General features: G+C 37.2%; 1 protein-coding gene across 1 annotated transcript; it reads left to right on the top strand.

The window, feature by feature from the left end:
• Window positions 1-11,854: 11,854 nt before the first annotated feature.
• On the top strand, window positions 11,855-21,587 carry LOC113268152 (cytochrome P450 7A1). Its single transcript, XM_026516514.4, has 6 exons — window positions 11,855-12,064; window positions 13,749-13,989; window positions 14,889-15,466; window positions 17,127-17,257; window positions 18,624-18,799; window positions 19,612-21,587. The coding sequence occupies exons 1-6, from the start codon at window positions 11,985-11,987 to the stop codon at window positions 19,909-19,911; spliced, it is 1,506 nt and encodes a 501-aa protein (XP_026372299.2). The 5' UTR covers window positions 11,855-11,984; the 3' UTR covers window positions 19,912-21,587.
• Window positions 21,588-21,858: the final 271 nt, after the last annotated feature.

The following is a 21,858-nucleotide window of genomic DNA, read 5'->3' as shown; positions in this document are numbered from 1 at the left end:
GCTCTTCCAGACATTTGGACTATAGTAGTAATTAAAGCAGACAAAAATCACTGCCCAAAATACTAAAACTTTTGGAAGCAAATATAAAGGATATGTTATCTATATCTATAGATATAGATACATAATTTTATGACGTTGGGATAGGATAGATCCATTTAATCAAGATGCAAATAGCACAACATATTTTTTAAAAGACTCAGAAATTTGACCACATTAAAATAAAAGTCACATATATTTATATATTCTATTCACTCTGTTTCTCTAGAGAACCCTAATTCAGATGTTACAGGATTTCTCTTCCTTTGGTGCCCGCGGTTCTTGATCACGCCACTCTGGAGAATGAAGAGGTAGACCAGAAGAAGAGTGGTGGGCAGCGAAGCAAGGTTTGAGCGATAGCAAAATGATAGTACAAAGCTCCCGAAGAGGGAGGGGACAAGAGAGGGTTGCCACCACCGGAATTTCTAAGTCTAGGGGTTGTTATGGGCTTGTTGGTGGGCTGTTTTAATCTGATTAATTTTTGTCTATCTAATCAGGTTTTTGTCATCTATTACATGGGACAGAGTGTGTGTGTGTGGGGGGTCTGTCCTTCCAGGGTGGTATAAAATCCTTTTAAGGGTGGTTTCCTCTTAGGGCGGGGGGGGGGGGGCCCTTGTCTCTACCTGCCTTTCTTCCAACTATCCTTCATCGCAGATGTACCACAGTTTGTTTATTCATTCACTCATTGAAGGACATCTTGGTTGTTTCCAATTTTTGACAATTATGAATAAAGCTGCTATAAACATTTGTGGCCAGGGTTCTGTGTGTACGTAAGTTTTTAGCTTATTTGGGAAAACACCTGGGAGCATGATTATTGGATTGTACGGTAGTTTATATTTTGTAATCAATTGCCAAATGGTCTTCCAAAATGACTATACCATGTTGCATTCCCACCAACTACGAATGAGAGTTCCTGTTACCCTACATCGCTGTCAGCATTTGGTGTTGTCAGTAGGAGCCAGTTTTTAATAGTGCCATAAAGTGTGGCAACAATATTTTAAAACCAGCATCTCCTCGTGAACAGATGGGATCTCGTACTTGTCTGCCTTTGTGGTGTTTCGGAATAAGACTGATCCTTTCGGATTAAGTGGGTTCTTTGGGTTCTTATGTCTTCTTGATGAGAAGAGCTTACAAGAGGGTATTAGATGTCCTAATTTAGACAGTTGGGTACTTACGCGATTAGTTGGAGACATAAAAGTGCAGTTGGCATAACTATACCTCGAGCTAGGGTAATGTGTTACAAAGCACTGGCATATACTTGGAAAGATATTGTATCTAATCTACGTAAAATCTTCCTTAAGAATCTAGCTAAAACCTGAAGGTTTGGTCAGCTGACTGCCAAGCGAAGCCATGCTTATCTTTCTTTTGCCTTCTGGCTCTCCACTTCCCAACTCTGCCTACCACCATAAGACAGAAAGAAGTATAAATGTTTTATGTGACTCCAATTCTTAGCTGCTTATGACTATTTATAAAAACAGGTTCACCCGAGACCTTGCTGTTTTAGCTTAATGTTTTACAAGAATTTTAAACTGGGATTTCAAACTCCCTTTCCCATTTATTCAAAAAAACAAGAGGAGAAAATTACCTTAGCAATGTTCAGTACTTTCAGATAAATAACATTCCCAAAAAATCGCGTAAATTAATGATGACATTTAAATTTCAAGCTAAGAATAGTCAAGTTTGGGTGGTGGGATAATGGGTATGCAGTGTTCCTTCATTGTTCTTGACATTTCTACATATAATCTGTGTTTCTCCAGGTACACTTGCCTAGGGATTCAGTCGGCAAACAATAACAATAATAAAACAGTATGTTTCTGGTTCACATTTCACACTGTGAATTATTGGTTTTCCCATTCCATTCTGCAACACCGTGTACCTCAGCTCCACACACACACCTTCAATTCCTCCCAGGTCTACCAACTCTGTGTTCTAGGCACTAAACTGAACCATTGGAAGAAACATTGATTATGTATCTGGAAATGAAAGTAGAACATGTCCTAGGTGCAATGTTTTACAAGTCCCAAGGGATGGGGCACTGCTTGTCATTTGCCCTTAGCTCTCGTCCTTTTCCCATTTGGCCTTGTAAATATTTGGTTGCCTTATATGGAGGAGTATAAGTTAGTCTGGCTCTCTGTCTGGGCTGTTCTGTTCTTCTCTTAAATATATAATATATACCTGGGACCAAAAAGTCCTACATCTGTAGTCCAAAGGCCTAAGAAGGAGAGCTGATGATTTAAGTTCCAGTCTGGGTCCTAAGGCAAGAAAACACTGATGTCCCCCTTGAAGACCCTCAGGCAAAGTGACTGAATTCTCTCTGGCTCAGCCTTTTGTTCTATTCTGGCATTCAGTGGATTGGATGAGGCCTGCCCACGTTGGGGAAGGCCATCTGCTTTCTCAGTCTGTTGATTCAAATGTTAATCTCATCCAGAAACACCCTCACTGACATACCCAGAATAATATTTAATCTAACATCTGCCCGCTTTCCCCTTCCAGGCTTCCCTCCATGGCCCAGTCAAACTGACACATAAAATTAACCATCACGACATCCATACAATGGAATATTGTTCAGCAATATAGAGACATGAGCTATCAGGCCATGCAAAGTCACAGAGGAATCTTAAACATATATTGTTAACTGAAAGAAGCCAAACTTAAAAGGCTACATACTGTGTGATTCCAACTCTATGACATTCCGGAAAGGGCAAAGCTGCAGCGGCAGTACAAAGATTGTGGTTGGGAGGGGTTTGTCAGGGAGGAAGTAATGAACGAATCAGTGGAGTTGTAATGGTGGCTATATGACACCATGCATTCATCAAAACTCATAGAATTGTACAGCACAAGGGATGAATCCCAATGTAAACCATGGACTTTAGTTAATTATAATGTACCAATATTAGTTCAATATTAGTATAACAAATATACTACGTCAATGCAAGACAATAATAGGGGAAAGTGGGGGGGGGGCGGGTATAGGTGAACTCTTTGATTTCTGCTCATTTTTTTGGTAAACCTAAACCTGTATTAAAAATTAGTTAAAATCAAACAGACTTTGTTCCATAGAGTCAAATGGATCCCTGCTGTGATGTTGCTACTTGTCTGAACTCCCATACAGGCTGCAGCGTATCTTAGACTTTATATTTTATTTTGTGGCTTTTAAGGTTTTATATTCACACAGTTATTTTTGCCAAAGCACGGCTGCCTTATATGGAGGCCTGGTTTCAGAGGCCCTTTCTGCCTCAGTCATATATTCTGCTAGAGTCATCCAATTGATCAGAGTTCCTAGTATGGAGTCTCCCTTCTCTCATGGTGAATTTTTTTTTTTAAAGATTTTATTTATTTATTTGGCAGAGAGAGACAGCCAGCGAGAGAGGGAACACAAGCAGGGGGAGCTGGAGAGGAAGAAGCAGGCTCCTAGCGGAAGAGCCTGATGTGGGGCTCGATCCCATAACGCCGGGATCACGCCCTGAGCCGAAGGCAGATGCTTAACCACTGCGCTACCCAGGTGCCCCACAAGCCAAAAATTTATTAAAGAAAAAAAAAAACCCTTAAAAACATCATTGTCAAACTCCTAAGAACCAAAGTTAAAGAAATCTTTTTTTTTAAATTAACATATAATGTATTATTTGTTTCAGGGTAAAGTTAAAGAAATCTTGAAGGCAATCAGGAGAGGAAAAGCATTATGTATAGACCCAGTACCATGGCCTGGCAAAACAACCATTTGGTCAGTATGAGTCAAGTGGAAGTTGTCACTGACTACCTGACCCACTGCTGGGTTTCTGTTCTTTGTCCACATGCTTGAAAACAGGAAAACTCAAATGAACTTATCCTAGGATCTCTGGGTTTGGAGCTTAGCTGTCACCAGCTAGACCCCAGGACCTGACCTTACTGCCCACTAGCTTGTACTCGCTAACTTTTGCCCTATGTTGTTTTTTTTTTAAAGCTCTTCTTTCCAGCTTATCTCTTAACTCAGGCTAGCTGAAAGCAAAACCACCCCTCAGGTGATAGCAACTGCCCTGACAGGACCTCTAGCCTGCCCAGACCACCCAAACCAGCTTGAGCTAAACCCCTGACTTATGCCTCCACAGAGGGGCCATGGAGTGACCTCTGGAATGACTGACAATTATCTTTATGACATTATAATACTAAAATCTCCACCCAAGAAGGAGCACCGGGCCTCATTTACATAACATAATGTGTGTATAGGCATGTTTCCTTTAAGGCACATGAGTGACCTTCTGCTCACCTCTACATATAATGACAGCACTTCCCTATCTAAATATTCATCCTAGGGTGCCTGGGTGGCTCAGTCGATTAGGCTTCTGATTCTTGGTTTCAGCTCAGATCATGAACCCAGGATTGTGGGATCAAGTTCCACATTGGGCTCATGCTGAGCATGGAGCCTGCATGGGATTCTCTCTCCCTTTCCCTCTACACCCCCACCCATGGCTTTTGCATGTGCACACTTGCGTGTGCTCTCTCTCGCTCTCTCTGTGTCAAAAAAAAATTAATTAAGTAAATAAAAATAAATATTTATCTTAAACCTAAACAAAAGAAAATCCATTTACCCTCACTTGGAGAGTCACAGTTTTGGAAGTTATTCCCTATGATCTCCTTATTTGTGGCAAATAAATTTTCCTTTGTGTGACAACTCACCTGGTTCAGTTTCTGTGACTCATCAAAGGACTGAACTCACCTTGTTTTGGTTACACTGCCCCTTAGTGGTCTTACTGTATTCTTTTGTAAATCCCAGGGCCTTGGCTTACAACAACAAAATGGAGGCTTCCTCAAGTCCAGGTTTTGCTGGCTCCCAAATGTGGAGTGGGAGACTGGTTCTGTTTCTATAGGTTGGATTTATATAGTACTTCCTAGGACACTAGTCTATGGTTCCATCAGTGAGAGTTATGGGTGCTTCGTCTGGTTTACTTCACTACAGAGGAAACGTCAGTGTGCACTGTTGTCCACTAGAGAGCAATATGAGCATTAACTTCTTTAAATGTGATACTGAGCCAGATTTCTGACACAAACATATTTGTACGCTAGGGAAAAAAATAATGAACTCTAAAACAATCAATGTTTAAATTATTTTCATATTACCTTCTGGTTTGTGCTATGGTTGGAACATGATTAATATTTTCTAAAAATGTACATTAATAGGAGAAAAATCAAGCAAATGTAAGAGAAAATTATTACTGAGACTTTCCAGAATGGTAAAAGGGTCAATTCATCAAGAAATTATAACAATTATAAATATATATGCACCTAACAATAGAGTTGTAAAATACATGAAGTGAAGCTGACAGAATTTAAAGGAGTGGCTGTTCAATTCAACAGTAATAGAAGCTTCAGTACTTAACTTCCAATAATAAATAGATAAGAGGCCAAAAGGGAACTAGGAGACTTGAACAACATTATAAACAAACTAGAGTCAATAGATGTATACAGAGCACTCACACAACGACAGCAGAATACAAAGTCTTAAATACATGTGGAATACTGTCTGGACAGACATGCGTTAGACCACAGAATAAGTCCCAATAAATTTAAAATATTGAAATCCTGCAATGCATATTCTCCAAGCATGATGGAATGAAATTAGAATTCAATAACTGAAAGAAATCTGGGGACTCGGCACATGTGCAGAAATTAAATAATATACTTCTAAATAACCAATGGATCAAAGAAGAAAGCACAAAGGAAAGGAGAAAATACTTTGAGATGAATGAAATTAAAAACACAGTATGCCAAAAATTATGCACTAAAAGTAGTGCTTAGAAACTTATAACTTCCTATATAAAAAAAAGAAAGATCTCAAATTAATAACCTAAACTTCCACCTTAAGAACCTAGAAAAGTAAGAGCAAGATAAACATAAAGCAAGCAGCAGGAAGGAAATAATAAAAATCAGAGCAGAAATACATGAAATATAAATAAAAACAATAGATACAATCAGCAAAACCAAAAGTTAGTTCTTTGAAAAGATTAATAAAATTGATGAAATTATAGCTAGCCTGACAAAAAAAGAGAGAGAAGACTCAACTTACTAAAATGAAGAATATATGAGGGGACATTACTACCAATATTACAGAAATAAAAAGTGGGAAAGAAATAAGGTCATGCTAAAAGCAACTGTATACAAATAAATTAGATAACCCGGATGAAATGGATGCATTCCAGAAAAACACAGATTATCAAAGGTAACTCAAGAAGGAATAAAAAATCTAAATAGACCTATAACAAGAAAAAAGACTGACAATAAAAATGTTTTGAATTCCTACAAAGAAAATCCCAAAACCAGATACCTTCACTGGTGAGTTCTACCAAACATTTAAAGAAGAAATAATATGAACTCTTCACATATTCTCTAAGAATTAGAAGAGGAGGGATCCCTTCCCAATTCATTCTATGAATCCAGTATTATCTGATCCCAACATCAGATAAAGATATTACAAGTAAAATAAACTATAGACCAGCATTCTTTAAAAATATAGATGCAAAAGTCCTTAACAAAATACTGTTTGCTATATTTTGTTAAGGTGTTAATACACCATTAACAAGTGTGATTTATACTAGGAATGCAAAGATGGTTCAACATATGAAAATTAATCAATGATATACACCATATTAATGCAAGAAGGACAAAAATGACACGATTATCTCAACAGATGCAGAAAAAGTATTTAACAAAAGTCTAACAACTTTTCATGATAAAATCATTTAAAAAACCCTAGAAATAGGACACTGCCTCAACACAATAAAAAGTATCTATGAAAAACCACACTTAACATCATACTTAACGGTGAAAGCCTAAAAGCTTTTCCTTAAAGATAAGGAATGAGACAAGGACATTCACTCTTGCCACTTCTATTCAACACTATATAGGAAATTATATCTAGTGCACTTGGGCAAGAAAAAGAAATAAAAGACATACATATTTGAAAGGAAAACTACCTCTATTTTTAGAAGATACGATCTTCTATATTGAAAATCCTAAAGAATCCATTAAAAAATTTCTTAAAGCTAGTAAACAAGTTCAGCAAAGTTACAGAATGCAAAATCAACATCCCCAAATTAGTTTATTTCTATACACTAGCAATGAACAATCTGTAAATGAAATTAAGAAAATAACCTTCTGTACAACAGCACCGATAAGAATAAAATAACAAGAATAAATTTAACAATAACACACATTGCGTTATTTCACCTTGACATCTATATTATGAGTCATGCACTATAATCATCCCTATTTTACTGATAAAGAAGCAACAGACTTGGAGAGGAGAGCACGTTGTTCAATGGTATATGCTTAGTCAGTGGTAGAGTCAGAATGCAAACCTAAATTTAATTCCAGCTTCCACTCCGATATCTGAACTATTTCAAGTTATGCAACATTAGCCACTAAACCTTCACACCTCTATTTCCTCATCTTTTTTTTAATGATTTATTTACTTATTTGAGAGAGAGAGAGAGAGAGCAAACACATGTGAACATGCTTGCTTAGGGGGGAGGGCAGAGGGAGAGGGAGAGAGAGAATCTCAAGCAGACTCTCCCCTGAGCATGACGACACTGAGATCATGACCTAAGCTGAAATCAAGAATCAGACGCTTAACCGACTGAGCCACCCAGGTGCCCCTTTCTTCATCTTTATTTTTAATATTTTTATTTTTTTAAAGATTCGTTCATTTATTCGAGAGAGAGAGCATGGGAGGAGGTGGGGGGAGGGAGGGAGAGAATCCAGGGGCCCAGGGGCCCCTTTCCTCATCTTTAAAACAGTTAAAATACCTGTCCTGCCCAACTGAGCTGATTATTCAAGGAGGAATGTATATGTTAGAAGATTTTAAAAAGTAAAAACTTCAAAACTAATGTAAGAATGTTCATGATTCTCTGAGACAGGACTTATCAACGCCTTCTTATTCTCTAGTCTTGTAAAATTGTTATTTGTCCAATGGACACGTGTATATATTAGGCATTTACAACCTCAACACCATGTGTTTAAGATTCAAAACTATACTTGAGAATGAGATATCTCTATCTGCCATAACAGAGTTGGGATTTTTAGTTTCTTAAAAAAAAAATAGATGATGTGGGTCAAGTGTGAATAGACATGTTTCCTAAATGCTTATTGTAAAAACCTCAAATTAATCATAACAAAATTTCACCAGCTTATTTGACTTTGGTCTTCCACTGACTTACCCTGAATTAGGAACCTGATGTGCATTCTTAATCCATGGGAACTGGGACGCTCTTGAAAAAATGCAAAGCATTGCATTAATTCAGGCAATCTGGTCTGACTTGTAAATTCTGGAAAACAAGTTGTTCTACTCAACTGGCCCCTTTCACAGTTCATTTTATTTAAAGCAATCATACTGATGCGCAAGTTCAATGTAAACGATATTTACTGCATTTCTTAATGGAAACTACTTAAATGTGTCATCAGTTTACAGAACCTGATAGCTCCAGCTGTTCTTTTTATTACTTTCTGTTGGTCTAGTTTGAGTTTCCTTGTTTTGTAAACATCTGTTCGTGGCCATGGGGTCTTGGACTTGGGTCCTACATTCTCTGAGGCTCAGAACAAGGGTTTCTTCCGCACGTCAGGAAGCATGAACGCTACGCTACTCTCTTCAAAGAAAGAGGAAATTGACAGGCAATGGAGGGATTAGAGAGTTCAGAGAAACTGTTATCGTGCTGGGTCTTCTGGCAACTAGAACGTCCTTCTTTGTGGATTGGGGCACTTACTTTTCCCCCGCTGCAGTGGAAGCCCCACAGGGTCAGGGCTCACGGCCTCCTTTACCATAGTGTCCACAGTATTGATGCGGTGCCTGACACAAGGAGCAGGTGCTCAGCGTGAATGTGGGTGAGTATGAGTGCGTGTGTGTGAGTAAGTCACTCAGTTGTATGAGTGTGGGGAGAGAGCGAAGGGGAGCGGGAGAAAAGAAAGTTTCACATTTTGGCACATAGTGGAGAATAAAAAGGCAAGAAAAGGGCTTTCCAACTCAGCTAGCATTTATTTAACGCCTGATACTCCAAGCACGATGCTGAACACAGGGAGATGTCCTAAAATCCATGCATGAAAATTTACATCCTTGTCTCATCAGGAAATCTTTTAGGTATTTCCATGAAGCCTATGAATAGTTTTGACAACTGTAACAAGCATCTACATTCCCACTTATCAGATTAGAAGCAGCCTATTAGGGATGTAATGGATGCCCTTTGTGGCCATGTGACAGCAGCAAGAAGTGACATCCTCAGAAGGAACACACAGACCGTTTATAACAAGAAAAAAATAAGAATATTGATATTCAAGCCATAGCTTTCCCTCAGCCAACTGAAGGAAACTGCATGTGTGTGTTTCCTGGGTTTGTGTTGTATAGAAGAGGGATAGTAAGTGACGGAGTTAAAGGAATATATCAGGGTAAGGAAAATAGAGATAAATACTAACCAGGCTGTATTTAAAAGGAATTTGTACGGTTCTGAGACAAATCCTAAGGAAGGTTTCCCAGGGTTGTGAATGTATTTCCCCTGCGCCATTTGAAAATCTTTAATTTTGACATAATTATAGATTCACAGGAAGTTGCAAGATGATACTTAGAGGTCCGATGCCCCCTTTCCATTAGGTGTTTTGTTTGTATTCACTTGTTTGTTTGAAAGGTGACTCTAAAGGGTTAAATTGTTCAGATATTAAGTTGGTGCTTTCTTTAACTATAATATCCTGCCTGTAAAGTTTTAGTTTTCAGAGTCATAGAGAAAAAATAGAGTAATTCAAAAAATCTCATCACTCTAAATACATTTAATATGCACAAAGCCCTAAAAAAACCTAAGTTCATTGAGAAATCTATGTACTGCCATACAATGATTGATATTAGTAATTACGATCGCAAAACACAAAAAGATTTGCGGTCTCTGTTTAAGGAGGCAAAAAAGCATGAGATAATTCTGTGGATTCTATGGCTCAAATCTGGAAACAAACCAAATGTCCATCAGTAGGGAATCAGTTAACTGATTTAGTCAATGGACGACTATACACACATTAAAAGTGAAGAGACATATACACACATAAAAAATCTCTCTCTCTCAGGAAATGTCCATAACGTGGTTTTCATTTTTTAATGCTATAAAACAAAAAAAAAGCATTCAGTATAACCCATCTCTATGTGTTTATGTGTGACTCACCAACTATATCCATGTTGTCAAATCCAAGGTTTCTTTGTCATCTTTCTTGACCTCAAAGTAACGTCTGATACAGTTCAGTACTCATTCTCCTTTTGCCTCTTGTGACACCATATTCTCTTGGTTTTCTTCCTGGTTCTTCCTTACCTATCTCCTCTTTTCCTGCTCTCTGACTGACCTCCATAAATGGAGCACTTTGTGGCCTGGTGTTGGACTCTATTCTTTTCCTGGGCTTTATTGTCTTCCTTGGTGATCTTAGAAGGTCTTTTGGCTTTAAATACCATCCAAATGCTGAAGACTTGAGATTTCTATTTCTAACCTGGTTTTTCTTCCTTGCTTCAGACTCTTAAGTTCAATGGTCAACTTGACAACACACAGCAATCTACAGAACTAAAGATTGTATTTTGACCCATTGCCCTCCAAAATCTGTCTCTCCTGACTCTAAAGCATTGCTGTATATGAGCTAGCTCTTGTCTACATCAAGCTCTTGTCTTTATACCTTAACGAAGTTTCCCCTTATTGCCTCTGCTCTGATCTATCTTACTTTCCTTCTGGTTCTTAGACACACCAAGTTCATCCTTGACTCAGGCCATTTGCTCATGGTGTTCCCTCTTCCTAGAATTCTCTTCCTTCTGATTTTCACTTGATTAATCATTCCTTGTCATTCGGATCTTAAATGTCCCCTCCTCAGACAGCCCTTGCCTGAATACCATATCTAAGTTGCTCTCATCCCCAATACTCTCTACACCATGTTTTATTTTATTCATAATCCTTATATTTTAATATCTGTCTCTTTATTGAAATAGAGTCTCCATTAGAGTAGGAAATCTGTCCATTTTGTTAACACTTATAACCAGAATACCTTTAAAGAATTCTTGGCACAGAATAGATGCTCAAGTACTATATATGTGTACATTGAAATAAAATTTAGAAAGATACATACCATACACTTAACAGTTGTTGCTTCTGAGTGGGCGGTAGTAGGGGAGGTTAATTATAAACTGACTTTCACTTTCTACCAAGATATGTTTCAGTTAGTCTTAAATGATTTGAAATGAAATTGTATTACTTTAACAATTAGAAAAATTAAACATATTTTCAATTAGCAAAGATGGTTGATAAAATTGTGATGCTTAAAATAAACTGTTTAATTGGAAGATGAACTTATGTGGGATACTTTCTTGAGAATGTTAGGTAAGTAATGTGTGACTATATATAGTAAAATGTCTATGATTTTGTAAAAGCACTGAAACATGAAGCAGCAGAAACATTTCACCCAGTTGTCTTTCCTTTGATCTTGACCATCATATCTCTTGTTAATCATTTAAATTGATTTCTTCTTCAAAAGGTAACAAGATTCAACCACGAGTTTGATGATAACATATGCTTATTTTTCTTCAAATTATTATATTTTATGTTGCTATTTGATATGTTCATCATGAACACGTTTATGTTTTGTCTTTTTTATAAGCTTACTAAACTTGCAATATTAGCTGTTGTTACCAGGTCTGAATGTTAAGTCAGCATCTGTTTGAGAGACCTTCAACTTATCAAGGATTGCAGGTCTCTGATTGTTTTGGAACCTCTTCTGATACCTGTGGACTTAGTTCAAGGCCAGTGATTTTTTTTTTAATAGGATGAACAAATGGTTAATTGTTTGCTTTGGTCACTCAAGTGTGGGATCTTACCTTATATAAAAGTCTAGCTGGAGTCTCTGTTCAGTGACATCCTTACCTTTCTAATCAGAGACTGTCTTCACCAGAAGTTTTGCATTAGAGTTGCAAAATGATGACCGTATCTTTGATCTGGGGGATTGTTGTCGCAGTGTGCTGTTGTTTATGGCTTATTCTTGGAATGAGGAGAAGGTAAGGAAAGTTTTATCTTTAAGCTGCATTTTAGTTCATCCCTTTAAAGTTCTTTTACCTTTGTTGTTACATAATAAATTTGGTGTTCTGTACTTACTCTCACTGGCATTTTCTTTTTTAACAAAAAAACTTTAAATTTAAAATATAATTTAAAAGTTTGAAGTGGTATCTTATCACATCTAACAAAAAAGATTGAATGACAGTGTTTCCCTTTCAGTATTGACATACCCGTGGTCATGCAAAAAATGTACAAACTTGTTAAACAAAACGGACAGAAATTTTATAAGGTCTCTGGGTATGTTTCTGGGTGGATATAAAGATGAAGTCTGGATTAGGAAAGATGTAAGTGGTAAGTGGGATCTGCAATGGAAAGGGTTTCTTTCTAGCATGAGGATTAAATAGATGCTCTGACTAAATGAATGTTCTCTTCCCAGCTAGTTCTTGTGTGCTCAATAGACTCAGCCTAGGTTTGGACAAGAGCACAGGACCTGTATTGGTCATTCTATTACCTTCTTCTCGTTAATGATAATCAACTATGGTAAATTGGGCAACTGCTAAATTTAGGTAACATCACTTTGATTTATGTGTCATTTATTTATAACTGGTTCAAGAAGACAAGAAATACAAATAGGGTCACATACATAGCCGTATTTATCTACCTTCTGATTGGCTCAGAGTATTTGGGGGAGGGCTATGTAACTATTCTGTTATGTCAATCTCCAAAAGACAGAATTACCCATAGCATATCTTCAGCTATGTAGATTGCTATGTGTTTCTCTCATTTACAAGTTGTTTTTTGTTGCTGTTGTGTGTGCTTTAAGGTATCCTAATTCAGGTCCGATAATTTCTAGTTTTAGTTAACCTTACTTATCTTTGAACTCATAAAATGAACATAATTATTTTATGCTAAGTTGTTCTGTCAAGAGGGATGGGAGTTTATGTTGGAAAATTAATATTTATATTATTTAATAAAAACATTCAAAATAACATGAAAGACTGTATGTCAACTATGCTTCAATAAAAAAGAGACAACAAATAGCATGAAAGAGTATTAAATCACAATTGGTGATCCTGTCAATTCTAACCTTATTTAATTTCTTTTTATAATAAGCTAATTTCTCAAATGAGATTCTTCTTATCTTCAACAATCATTGTAGAATAATAATATCTTTAAACTATGAAGATTTTAAAAACTTCAATTTTGCCATCTTCTCTGCAATTCAGTATTCTACATCTTTAAAGAAAGCGATCAAGTAAAACATTTTGAGAGACTCAGGCAAATGATGTTTAGGAAGAATATAAACACTAGAATGTAGTTTCATCTGTACTGAGAGGAAGAATCTTGTTAGGCCTTGTTGATCCTTTTATCCTCATCATTGGAAAAAGTGACTGTCACATAGTAGACATTCAATAAATGTTTGTGGAATGCATGGATGGATGGATGGATGGATGGACGGACGGATGGACGGATGGATGGATTTAGCAATCATTTTTACCAACATATCATATTACTAGGTTAATAAAACCCATTATTTTAGTAAAAGAGCAGGGCCCCATCAACAAAAGAACGATCTATAACTGTAGGGTTTTTAAGTTTGAAGTCCGTAGTGAAAGTTTAAATCAGGTGTAAGGAAAAAAAGCAATGTGTAATTTCCCATACTTATCATATGTTTGTGTCTTACAGACAAATGGGTGAACCACCTCTGGAGAATGGCTTGATTCCGTACCTGGGATGTGCTCTGAAATTTGGTGCCAATCCTCTTGAGTTCCTGAGAGCAAATCAAAGGAAACATGGTCACGTTTTCACTTGCAGATTGATGGGAAACTATGTCCACTTCATCACAAATCCCCTGTCCTACCAGAAGGTGTTGTGCCATGGAAAATACTTGGATTGGAAAAAGTTTCACTTCGCTACTTCTGCAAAGGTAACCAGTTTCCCATTTATACAGCATTCTGCTTGTTTTCTACTTTTTAGTTTGTCAGTTTACTTAGCCTTTTGCTGTACGTAGACTTAAAAATAGAGATGTTGAGAGATATCCTTCCATGGAGATTCTTAGAAATATAATGAATTCAATTAGACAGAAGCTTTTGGTAGTAATCATTTCAAAAGTCAAAATAGGTATAGATTTGTCATTCCTTAACCACCTAGAATGAAATAAAAATGAAATATTCTACTGGGGCAGATGGCACGGTATCAGTAAGATGGCTACAAACTCCCTCATGTCAACCACATCTACATAACTCCCAGAGCACATGTGGCGGAAACCTAGCACTGAACAATTGTTTTAGCACACTTATGCCACACAACTGTTTAATTTTGTTAAGCAGCTGATCAGATATTTTGCCATTGTTTAACAATAATCTGAGAGGCTCTTTGAGAGAGAAAGCAACGAGCCAATATTTAGTGAGTCTCTGCAAGGAAATATTAGACACAATCTTGGCTCTAAGTAGACTAAAATCTGGTTAAAGTACATGTACGAAAAATAGAGAAGAGAACTGATGCTTGAGACAACTATGGATTAATACCAAATTAACATGCCAATATATGCAGTAGCATAAGCAAAGTAAGAAATGGACACCTTGTGTGGTTGAGGGAAGTTTCACTGAAGAGCTGGAATTGCAGCTTGGCCTTCCAGGAAGGGTAGGATTTGGCCATTTATTTGGAAAGTGCTATGGAATTGTATGTGCAAAGGCCAATTTCCCTCCTGCCCTGTTTTTAACAAGTAGAGAATTATGAAAGTATCTGATCTGTTTTTCAGCCATTTTCTAGCACTGTGTCAGGTTTAATCTCTTTTTTTTTTTCACACATTTCATTTATCATCAGGCATTTGGGCACAGAAGTATTGATCCGAGTGATGGAAATACCACTGATAATATAAGTAAAACTTTCGTCAAAACCCTGCAGGGTGATGGCTTGAATTCCCTCACAGAAGCCATGATGGAGAACCTCCAACTTGTCATGAGACGTCCGCTGGTATCTAAATCAAAGATGCCTGCCTGGGTGACAGAAGGGATGTATTCATTCTGCTACCGAGTGATGTTTGAAGCTGGGTATTTAACTCTCTTTGGCAAAGATCTTACAGGGCAAGATGCACAAAAAAGACTCATTTTGAATAACCTTGACCACTTCAAGGAATTTGACAAGATCTTTCCGGCTCTGGTAGCAGGCCTCCCCATTCATGTGTTCAAGACCGCACACCACGCTAGGGAAAAACTGGCAGAGGGCTTGAGGCATGAGAACCTCGGAAAGAGAGACCACATCTCGGAACTGGTCAGGTTTCTGAATGACATGCTTTCCACCTTAGATGACACGGATAAGGCTAAGACACACCTCGCTATCCTCTGGGCGTCACAAGCAAACACAATCCCGGCAACTTTCTGGAGCTTATTTCAAATGATTAGGTAACTAGCAATTTATCCATTTATTTCTTTATTTTAATTGAAAGTAGAAAAGCTACTATTTTAACTAAAAAAAAAAGAGTCATGGTATTTTCTCATGTTATCAATCAAGAATGTGATATTTACTTTGTAAGTGTTTAACATGTATCAGTTCATTCAATCCTCACAAAACCATAAGCAACCGTGCCTGGTACACACATCTTGTGGAAGCAGAGACCTTTCCAGGGGGAAAGAATGCACTGCATAGGGTCCGTTCAGGCTGCCTGGGCCCAGACAACCTCAGGCTGTTCCTCATGACATCTACTTGATGAATTCTGTCTTCATAATCATAAAAATGTATTAAATGATTCTGACTTGGGGACAGTGAGAGGGCAGTGCTTATGCCTTAGTTCTTTGTGTATTAACAGTTTGTTTCCACTCCATTAGTAATTTCTGTCTTAGCTACGGAGCTATCCTACTGATTATTATTGATGGGCTTTGGCTAAATTTTGCCTTTTAAATGTATATAACAGAAACATTATATGTAACATATACTTTACATAACATGATTTTGTTCCAAAGTGTCAGTCTTTTGGAAATTTGATATTCAAATGGTTTACTGGATTATTCTGGTTAAATTGGGAGTTTAGTTCATATGGACACAAAATGACTATTCTGTAGCATTGGGAATGCCAAATTTCCACTGATGGCTGATAATTTTATGTTTTTAATTTAAAAAATTTTTAGGGGCACCAGGGTGGCTCATTTGGTAAAGCATCAGACTCTAGATTTCAGTTCAGGTCATGATCTCAGGGTTGTGAGATCACATCAGGCTCTGCCCTGGGCACGAAGCCTGCTCAAGAGTCTTCCTCTGCCCCACCCTCTCACGCATGCATGTGTGCACGTGCGCTCTCTCTCTCTCTCTCAAAAAAAAAATTGGAAACAATTTCAGATATAAAAACCCATTACTAACCTGTCTCAAATGTTTAATGTCTTCCCAAGTTTTTACTTGAGGCAACTCCGTCCAAAATAAATTCATATATTTTCAGTAAGGTTACAACATCAATGTAATATCATAAAGGTAATCCTAGCCATTTTATGACAGTCACACATATACTTACCAAACATTTCTGAGACTCAGTTTACTGCAAGCGTGTTATATAGATCCCTCCCCATGGCACTAAGGATCCAGTAAATCTCCATGCACTGAAAGGACCTAGCATTCATTTTACAAGTTAAAGTGTTAGAACAGTATAAGAACGGAAAAGCTGTTGTCCTACCTGAAATTGTGGCATGGGTTTTAAGAGTAAATTTTGATATCCATTTGCAATTTAGCTAATATTTTGTAATTGTTATCTCACCTGCAAATTTCCTTCTCAATTGCTATGTATATAACTAATTTGACCATTTAATCCTTATTACAATAATTTATTTATAAAAGTATGGCCAAAGTTTTACTTTTATGTTGCAAGGCCTTTTAAGGCAACAATTATTGCTAATATCCAAGGGCTTTGGCACACTTACAAAAGGGAATAAAAAGTAATTGGGAATGTCCCTTTTCCACCTTCTCTGGTATCCTGACCACCTAGTTAAAAGAAGTGGAAAACTCCTATCTCTTTGCAGATCTTTGGGTCTAGAAAACATTTATTTCCTGTACATCTTTTCTTTTCTCCACTTTTGCTAGGAGCCCTGAAGCAATGAAAGCAGCTACTGAAGAAGTGAATAAAACACTAGAGAATGCTGGCCAAAAAATCAGCTTTGACGGCGGTCCCATTTGTTTAAATCAAATGCAACTGAATGCCATGCCAGTGCTGGGTATGCTTACTGTGTTACATTTCATTCACTGTGTCCCACAAACAGCAGTTGTCAATATCTGTTATGTACTTGCGTGTAGGCATTAAGCTAAGTGTTTCAAGTGTGTTGTCCCATTTGATCTGCACTGAAATCCCATGACTGGAGAGTAGTTTCTATAGAACAGGTCAGGAAATTGACCCTGAGAGGTTAAGTTCGTACCTGCAGATACAGTGTTAATGTGAGACTCCCGACCCTACCTTCTCAACCGCTTCTCTGCCCTGCCCTCCTCTGTCTCCTTTATTATTATTACCCTTACCACTGATGTTATGACTGATGGGAGCATATTACTCATTTTCATGAAATAAAGGAGGAAAAAGTACCATCAAGACACCACAATTAGCTGCATGGCTTGAGTGATAGGATTGAAGATTATTTTGAGTTTCTTATTTGTGCTTCTTTGTGTTTTACAGAAATACCAAAGTACTCTCTTTTTATAGTGATAAAAAGTTTTCTTTTTGTTTTTGTTATTTCTCTCTTGAGGAAAGAAACCAGTACATGTTGTCAGGGGCAGCAGGTCTTAGTGGAAGGGACATAGACAAGAAGCATAGGTTCTACGCTGGGTTTGCCCCCCACAGATGACCCCAGATATGTCACTTCATTTTGGGGGACTTGCTTTTCTCATTTGTAAAATAAAAGGCTAACATGTTGTGATTTTACACACAATCATATGATGACCACCTAAAACATGACCGTTAAAAGGATAGAGGCTGGGAGGTCGGGCTAGACCTTCTCATTGGATCTGCACATTTTAGCTGTTTGGAGGGTGGTTCTTTTTGTCCCTTACCCTTTATCAGGCAGTAGGGCATTATCATATACCATCAGATAGTGTAATCATAAAAATGGGGTCTTAGAAACACTGAACTGAAGCAGCATTAAACGTCTGGAAACATATTTCTATATGAAAATGGTATCAGTATATTAAATCTCAGAAGTAATAAAATGAATAATTCACATAAAAGTGATTTGCTGATTTTTCCAATTGTATTAGATGTCTAGTGTCATGTAGAAATAAGATTATTTTTCCATAAAATTATAAAAGTCTAGTTGCCATTGTTAACCAAGAAGATTATATCTTTATGAAATGATTTTCATAAACTCAGATGATCAGATAAAAACTACATTCAGACACAACTGAATCATTGATTACAGCATAGTGGCAACAGAAAAAAAATTGGGAAAGTTTTATCTGGCCAGCTTCCCCTAGTTTGTTCAGCTTGTGTTATAAGCTGCTAGCAATATTTCAGACTCTATATTATGAGGCCTTTAAAATACTTGATTTCTTCTTCCTTTCCTCCTTCTCCTTGTTTCTTCCTTTAAAAATATTTAGATAGCATCATCAAGGAGTCTCTGAGGCTCTCCAGTGCCTCCCTGAACATCCGGACAGCTAAAGAGGATTTCACTTTGCACCTCCAGGACAGTTCCTACAACATCCGCAAAGATGACATCATAGCTCTGTATCCGCAGTTAATGCATTTGGATCCAGAAATCTACCCAGACCCTTTGGTAAGTTCATCAAAATTCCATATCCAGGTGATGTCTATCCAGATGGAAATAAAGAGGAAATTTACTGGGGTGCCTGGGTGGCTCAGTCAGTTAAACGTTGGACTCAGGTCATGATCTCATGGGTCATGAGATTGAGCCCCCTTGTGTTGGGCTCTGTGCTTGGCTGGGAGACTGCTTAAGATTATGTCTCTCTCTCTCACTCTCTCTCTCTCTTTCTTTTCTGCCCCCTTCATGGGCATGCGTGCTCTCTCTTTAATAAATAAATAAATCTTTAAAAAAATAAAAAGGAAATTTCCCATTGCAGAATTGATTTAACCATTGAAACCAGAGGCATTGTCTTCTTAATTATGTCTAATATTCATAAATTTTGGAAAACCTGGATGAGGGCCTGAATTTTAAAATTCCTGATACTTGTCATCCCATCATCTCTGCTAGATTATGTTTGCAATCATGATAATAAAGCTGCTGCCTTCCTTTTTTCTTAACAACTGCCTGCTCCCAAATCCAGGGAGTTAGAGTCTAATATACTGGCTCTTCGAGTTTCTAATCTGAACTTTTCCTTCTTGTTCTGCCTAATGGAGGAACTAGTCACCCAGGCAGGATGGAAGGTATAATAAAGCTTTTTCTGTTCCACTCAGTTCTTGTTAAACTCTTATTCCTTATTACTTTCTGAGTCAAGTTGGTGAATTTGCTAAATTACCGATAGATTGGATTAAAAAAGAAAATTACTCTTTGGAGCATCCCCGTCAAAAAACAGATAAATTCCTTTAACTCTGGCTTATAGATTTGTTTTCTTTGTATTTTTATTGCAGACCTTTAAATATGATCGATACCTTGATGAAAACGGGAAGACAAAGACCACGTTCTATAGTAATGGAATCAAGTTAAAGTATTACTACATGCCCTTTGGGTCAGGAGCAACAATATGTCCAGGAAGAATATTTGCTGTCCAGGAAATCAAGCAGTTTTTGATTCTGATGCTTTCCTATTTTGAACTGGAGCTTGTGGAGAGCCAGGTTAAATGTCCCCCTTTGGACCAGTCCCGTGCAGGCTTGGGCATTTTACCACCATTAAATGATATTGAGTTTAAATATAAATTCAAACATTTGTGAACATATGGTTGGAAGCAGAGGACACGAGATGATGTTACCAGCCTGCAGAACGCCATCTGTCCCTTTGGACAGTCCCTTTGGTGGTGGTGGCACTAAGGGGGGTCCAACTCTGTACACGGATGCTTGCTGAATCTTAACATTTGGGTGACAGTTTCCAGATGTTATCTCAGGCTGCGCTAGTGAAAAAACTTCGTTTCTAGAAGCACAATAATTTGTTTTCATTTGAGTATGTCAGTGAACGTTCATCTAGCTAGGCGCTGAAGTTCATTATTTTCAAAGAAAAAGTCTTTTTTTCTTTTTCCAGAATGAAGATATTACGATTGGCAAAAGGTTTTTCCCCCCCTAAGGAAACAGGTTTATCTTTGTAAAAACCACCCAATAATTATGAAAAAGGTACAAATTCACGTTTTAGTGAAACCACATGATTTATTGACTAGATAGGGGATATCTTTTTTTTTCCTTTTTTAAAACATAACCCTTTTATTGTCCAGCACCTGTGACAGTTTCATGTTTCTCTATAAAGACGGCAGGAAGTTTAGAGCATTATTAGCCCTTTTAAAGAGGCAAAGGAGTGGGTAGGCACAGCCAGAAGTCCGTGACTATCGTACCACGTGGAAATGTGCTGTTAGTACAACCAAGCCCATACCCGCCATGCTCCCCACCACAGTCAAATGTAGATTTATATTATAAAAGATATATGAAATGATTTTATCACGCTCTTTAATCAAAAGGAAATGTTTTTCAGCTTTCCCTATAGGCAGTATTTAGGACTTTTAAAATGATGACCTTGATGTCCTGAAAATACTAAAGGTGGTTTTAATATTTGCTCTTTATGCTTTAATGTATTTTTGCTGGAAACCCTAATGTCTATGTCAGGCTTCAACTATCTTATCTATATTTTTATTAGATTCCATATTAAAAAGATTTTTTTCAAAGAAGGCAGTTTTTCTGGTACTACTAACCATCTATCAGTGAAGAGAATGTAGCTTTCCTATGTTATCTTTTAAGATGAAAATGACAATTTGAAAGTCTTGGATGTGAAACATACAAAGAGTTCGTTAAATGTAGCTAGACATTGTGTTTTATTTAAATATTTTTTACCTTTAAATGACTTGTAGTTGAAGGAAAAATAATTGAAGGCTAGATAGTAGTGTTTAACTACTGTGTACAACAGTGCTTTGGTAAAATATTTTAAATATTGGAGTTAGCAGCTATACTATTTTTACTGATATTTCTGTATGTATATATTTTTTTGAAAGAGAGAGAGTGGGCACGTGTAGGGATTGGGGTGAGGAGCAGAGGGAGAGGGAGAGAATCTCAAGCAGTCTCCACATCCAGTGCGGAGCCTGATGCGGGGCTTGATCTCATGACCCTGAGATCACAACCTGAGCCGCAATCAGGAGTCCGACTGTTGACTGAGCCACGCAGGCGCCCCTTATGTATGTATTTATATGTAAATTATATTTCCCTTTTTTCTTATATACAAATACTAAGAAAATATTGTAACATTTGATAATTTTGAAATGATTCACCTTTCAGAAATAAAAGTGTGTATGTGTGTAATTTTAAGTTCTTAACTCTTCAGAATGTTTAAAACATTCACCTAGTGACAAGCTGCAACAGTTTTGTTCATTATTCATCTCTTAGAAAAAATAAAATATTCATTCACTCAAAAATCTCCTCCGTACTTCATACAAGTCATTGAAGATTTTTAATCTTGCTATTTAATATTACCGTGGCATTATCTCTTATGTAGATTACTTTATATATTAAGAAAATTAAACTTATTTAGATATGGTGCAAGATGAACAAAATTCTGTTTTATAGCAAATTGTTTTCAACTAAATTTCTAATTGCAGATCCCTAATATATTTTATAACATGGTGGACAGGTCTATACATCTTTCCATGTCTTTATTCTTGTAGAGTGGGGATTGGTAATTGATAC

Source organism: Ursus arctos, unplaced genomic scaffold (assembly GCF_023065955.2).
Source record: "Ursus arctos isolate Adak ecotype North America unplaced genomic scaffold, UrsArc2.0 scaffold_6, whole genome shotgun sequence".
Taxonomy (NCBI): domain Eukaryota; kingdom Metazoa; phylum Chordata; class Mammalia; order Carnivora; family Ursidae; genus Ursus; species Ursus arctos.
The sequence above is the reverse complement of the archived record's forward strand: the minus strand, read 5'-3'. Positions and strand labels throughout refer to the sequence as shown.

Bases quoted from the DNA above. Each gene is read 5' to 3' on its own strand.
- LOC113268152 (XM_026516514.4), top strand. From the start codon at position 11,985: ATGATGACCGTATCTTTGATCTGGGGGATTGTTGTCGCAGTGTGCTGT. The intron at 13,990-14,888 runs GTAACCAGTTTC...ATTTATCATCAG, and splicing joins ACTTCGCTACTTCTGCAAAG to GCATTTGGGCACAGAAGTAT. The intron at 17,258-18,623 runs GTATGCTTACTG...AAAAATATTTAG, and splicing joins GAATGCCATGCCAGTGCTGG to ATAGCATCATCAAGGAGTCT.